Source organism: Venturia canescens, chromosome 10 (assembly GCF_019457755.1).
Source record: "Venturia canescens isolate UGA chromosome 10, ASM1945775v1, whole genome shotgun sequence".
Lineage (NCBI taxonomy): Eukaryota > Metazoa > Arthropoda > Insecta > Hymenoptera > Ichneumonidae > Venturia > Venturia canescens.
In genome coordinates, this window is record NC_057430.1 from 677,659 (window position 1) to 683,385 (window position 5,727).

The following is a 5,727-nucleotide window of genomic DNA, read 5'->3' on the forward strand; positions in this document are numbered from 1 at the left end:
CCAAAACAAAAAGCCAGTCTTGCCTCCGGATCTCGCCGCGTGAACTCGCCATAAAATCGAGAATAAAGAAACATAGAATTTTCACTCATTTCAAAAATAGCTCTAAAAACAAAGAGCAAAATAACATCGCCATTATCCCACTCAGAATTCAAACAGAATAACACCTTTCCTCTCTCACGCTAAGAGGGCCGGGTTCATTCGATTTCGTTTGAACTCAAGATTCTTAGGTGAGAGTTTCCGATCTATCCAGGAGGGCCGGGACAGTTCGATTCCGTTCTGTCTCAAGATTCCTGGTAGATTTCCAATCCTTTTTCTATCCAAGAGGGCCGTGGCCGTTCGATTTCGTTCGGTCACAAGATTCTTGGGTAGGACTCCTACCTTTCCACGCCAGAGGGGCCGGGACAGTTCGGGTTCGTTCTGTCTCAAGATCTCTGGGTGGATTCTTTTCCATCAATGAGTTATTGTTTTCTGAGTGGTGATCTAATTCAGTAGAAATCATTAAAATCAAACAAATTTTCTTTATTCTCATAACGAGACAATTGCGAGTCATTTATTATTTTGAGCCAATTAAATTATTTCAAAAAGCGAAATCACTCACTAAAAATCATTATTTGAATTATATCGAGTCAAAAGAGTGAGATCAGCAAGAAATCCACTCGAACAATTAATTTGTATTGTATAGAGTCAAAAAGTGAGTCTCTAAGAATCATAGCTCAATTGTTCAATTCCTAATAGCGTTGGCAAAATAAATCAGAAATTAATTATTACGAGCGAGACTATTAGTGCGAGCGTAAATTCACTGTCGAGATTATTATTGTTATCATTGCGAAAAGTATTAGAAATTTGACATTAAATAATTGCGAAAATTGTCACAAAGAAGAATACCGGAAATAAAATTAAAATAAAGCGGAAAAACTCGATTTCAAATAAAAAGCCTTTATTTTTGTAATTTGGTTTAAAACGATTAATAATTGAATAAAACATTTGTCATTTCACTCTAATTTCATTTTACTTTTGTTTTTCCTTCATGCCCGCTCTTCTTTATTATCGAATTGCTCGAATCTTGGCGTGACGGTGTGCACAAGCACGAACGTACCGTTACAATACAGAATTTCTGAATGCAATGTGCGCTATGTCATTTTAATGCAACATCATGACTTTTGACAACTTTTCATTATAATGCTGTAGATTCGGATCATTGAAATACAGCGAAAATCTGCAAACTATACAATTTATATACTGTGCCATTCATTTTACATTTTGACTCTAACCGTAACATATATATCCTTTCTTAAAAAAGACATTTCGATATATCGAAATCTGAAGCCTCTATTCGTTGCCATGGTTTTGTTTATTCGTTGCCATGCAGGCTTGCGACGTATCGTCGGTCGTTACCATGGTCGTTGCCATGGTCATGGTTTTGTTTATTCGTTGCCATGAACATCGTCAGTTGCCGCCAAGCACGCGAAGAAAGTGGTGGAATCAAGAAAAGACAAAATGACGACATCAACGACTAAAGAATTTACGGCGACGACAGAAGAATTCACAAGCAATGAAGAAATGGATGAATTCATCGCGGGAGACGAAACCATGTAAGTACCACTACAAATATTTTTAAAAAATAACAGACGACGAGGACGAAGACGACGATGAGGACAATGACGACGAGGACGACGAAGATGACGAAGACGACGAAGACGACGACGATGACGATAACGACGAAGACGACGATGAGGATGAAGATGACGAAGACGATGAGGACGAAGACGACGATGAGGACAATGACGACGAGGACGACGAAGATGACGACGAAGACGAAGACGACGACGATGACGATAAAGACGAAGACGACGACGATGACGATAACGACGAAGACGATGACGAAGACGACGAGGACGATGACGATGACGATGACGACGAAGACGACGACGAGGACGAGGATGACGAAGACGACGAAGACGACGACGAGGACGAGAATGATGAAGACGACGAAGACGACGAAGACGACGAAGACGACGAGGACGACGAGGACGACGACGATGATGATGACGAAGACGACGACGAGGACGAGGATGACGAAGATGACGATGAGGACGACGAGGACGACGAAGACGACGAAGACGACGAAGACGACGACGATGACGATGACGACGAAGACAACGACGAGGACAAGGATGACGAAGACGACGAAGACGACGTGGACGACTAGGACGACGAAGATGACGAAGACGACGAAGACGACGACGATGACTATGACGACGAAGACGACGAAGATGACGACGAAGACGACGACGATGACGATGACGACGAAGACGACGAAGATGACGACGAAGACGACGACGATGACGATGACGACGAAGACGACGAAGATGACGACGAAGACGAAGACGACGACGATGACGATAAAGACGAAGACGACGACGATGACGATAAAGACGAAGACGACGACGATGACGATAACGACGAAGACGATGACGAGGACGAGGATGACGAAGACGACGAGAACGATGACGATGACGATGACGACGAAGACGACGACGAGGACGAGGATGACGAAGACGACGACGAGGACGAGGATGATGATGATGACGAAGACGACGACGAGGACGAGGATGACGAAGATGACGATGAGGACGACGAGGACGACGAAGACGACGAAGACGACGATGACGATGACGACGAAGACAACGACGAGGACAAGGATGACGAAGACGACGAAGACGACGTGGACGACTAGGACGACGAAGATGACGAAGACGACGAAGACGACGACGATGACGATGACGACGAAGACGACGAAGATGACGACGAAGACGACGACGATGACGATGACGACGAAGACGACGAAGATGACGACGAAGACGACGACGATGACGATGACGACGAAGACGACGAAGATGACGACGAAGACGACGACGATGACGACGAAGACGACGAAGATGACGAAGACGACGACGATGACGATAAAGACGAAGACGACGACGATGACGATAAAGACGAAGACGACGACGATGACGATAACGACGAAGACGATGACGAGGACGAGGATGACGAAGACGACGAGAACGATGACGATGACGATGACGACGAAGACGACGACGAGGACGAGGATGACGAAGACGACGACGAGGACGAGGATGATGAAGACGACGAAGACGACGAAGACGACGAGGACGACGAGGACGACGACGATGATGATGACGAAGACGACGACGAGGACGAGGATGACGAAGATGACGATGAGGACGACGAGGACGACGAAGACGACGAAGACGACGATGACGATGACGACGAAGACAACGACGAGGACAAGGATGACGAAGACGACGAAGACGACGTGGACGACTAGGACGACGAAGACGACGACGAGGACGAGGATGACGAAGACGACGAGGACGAAGACGACGATGAGGACAATGACGACGAGGACGACGAAGATGACGAAGACGACGACGATGACGAAGATGACGAAGACGACGACGATGACGATAACGACGAGGACGAAGACGACGATGAGGACAATGACGACGAGGACGACGAAGATGACGAAGACGACGACGATGACGATAACGACGATGACGATAACGACGATGACGATAACGACGATGACGATAACGACGAAGACGACGACGAGGACGAGGACGACGAAGATGACGAAGACGACGACGACGAAGACAACGACGACGAAGACAACGACGAGGACAAGGATGACGAAGACGACGAAGACGACGAGGACGACTAGGACGACGAAGATGACGAAGACGACGAAGACGACGACGATGACGAAGACGACGAGGACGACCAGGACGACGAGGACGACGACGAGGACACGTGGACGTGGACGAGAGTGACGGAAATGATGACGCAGACGAGGACAACGATGACGAGGATAATGACGATGACAACAAGGACACATGGACGTGGACGAGAGTGACGGGGATAACGATGACGACGAGGACAACTAGAATGACAATGACGATGAGAACATATAAATATTTATTATAATTCCGAATTATAATTAGAAATAATATTAATAATTAATTACTCTTCCGTTAAATTTTTTCAGCTACTTCACTGGATATATTGATAGTATTGAAGGCTCTAAACTGGTTGGCAAAGGTGTTAAGAAAGTTTTATACAAGTTCGTGGTGAACAACGGCAAAGGGAGGAAAATGCGGGTATTAATGTGGGAAGAGGTAACGAAAAAGTACGAAGCTTCATTGCGTTGCAGAGATGTAAGTGTTTAGTAAACCATTATAAAATATTACTAAAAAATTAAATAAATTATATATGATAATCAAATAGTGGTATTTTGAATAATCATGAATGTGCATAGTAAAGAAAATAGATTCTCAATGGATAATAACAATTCATATAATAATTTTCAGATAATAAGAATTTGGAACGGAAAAGCTTTAGCGGTGAATCCGAATTTCGCCAACGCAAGCGACGACGTTATTGCCGTAGAACTGTCGGTGCAACGTAGTACACGAGTAGATATCATGGGCCAATTCAAAACGGAAGAACAGCAATGTTACACAAGAGTTTTATTAAGGAATTCCACTGCCGACTCCAATCAACTTATTGGTAAGAATTCAAAATGATTGTTATTTTGATAATAATACAATAATAAAATTTGTTTTGTAAAATGATTGTTGAATATTTATGTTTCAGTTGTCGAGGGTTTCATTAAAGTTCCATTTTTCACGTCAACCACTGGAAATTCCATCTACGGAATGGGGGCGATTACAGATGGACAGTATAAATTGCGTGTTCATATTGCCCAATACAGCGATATCGAAAGCCTCGGCATAGGAGCGCACATAGAAGTGAGAGGCGAAATAAGAAAGGATAAATGTAAATATAAATATTTTTCATATAGTTTTGAATAACCATAACGTTCAATAGAAATATTCATACTTCATGGTTTTTTCTCATTTGGAAGTCTTTTTTTTTTATCTTTTTATCAATCAAAATGATTATGATAGACATTGTACAGTCCAAATTGCTATAAAAATATTGTTTTATTTTAGATAAAATAGTAATCACATAATTATTTTTGCTTTTTCAGTCGGTTCACCGTATCTGCAAGCGAAAGACATGGGTCAAATTATCATCGTTGATTCGGAAATAATGAGCGATGCTGAATTACGAAATGGTTTTTGATCGATACCACAAAAAAGATCCCATAATGTACCGGAAGAGGACGATGGAAACCAGAAAAACGAAAAGGTTTGCAAAAATGTTTATAAAATCATAATTTGATATCAACTACAACACTTGATAGACTTTTTTTATTATATATGAATTTTTATTTTTTTCAGAAAATCAAGAGTCATTGATGGAGCATATCCTTTTGTCATTATCACGAACTGAAGAAGTGGAATCAAGTGGCCAGCCGTTCAGTCAATGATCATAAATATATAACGATAGATATTAATAATTTTAAATGCCATATGCACGTGACCATTTTCATGTATATATAATTTATAAATAAAAATGAATTTTCGAATCCTTAATATTATTGAAATAAATTAAGAATTGGTCTTTTAATTATTTCCGTCGGATTGTGTTTCATTAATTTTTTAAAAATGTTATTTATAGACATTTGTCTAAATAAAATATGATTTAACAAAGTGTGAATTTTTTTAATGAAAAATAAAATATATTAATTTTGACGACAATAACGAAGACGGGGACAATAAGTTTAACGAGAATGACAAGATC

The 5,727-nt window shown here is 41.7% G+C and overlaps 1 protein-coding gene across 1 annotated transcript; it reads left to right on the forward strand.

Annotated features, from left to right (window-relative positions):
• The first annotated feature begins 1,497 nt into the window (after window positions 1-1,497).
• LOC122417428 (uncharacterized) lies at window positions 1,498-5,348 on the forward strand. The gene is made up of 6 exons (XM_043430931.1): window positions 1,498-1,592; window positions 4,067-4,235; window positions 4,389-4,587; window positions 4,675-4,857; window positions 5,072-5,232; window positions 5,325-5,348. Exons 1-5 carry the CDS (start codon window positions 1,498-1,500, stop codon window positions 5,164-5,166), a joined length of 741 nt encoding a protein of 246 aa, XP_043286866.1. The 3' UTR covers window positions 5,167-5,232; window positions 5,325-5,348.
• The last annotated feature ends 379 nt before the right edge of the window (window positions 5,349-5,727 follow it).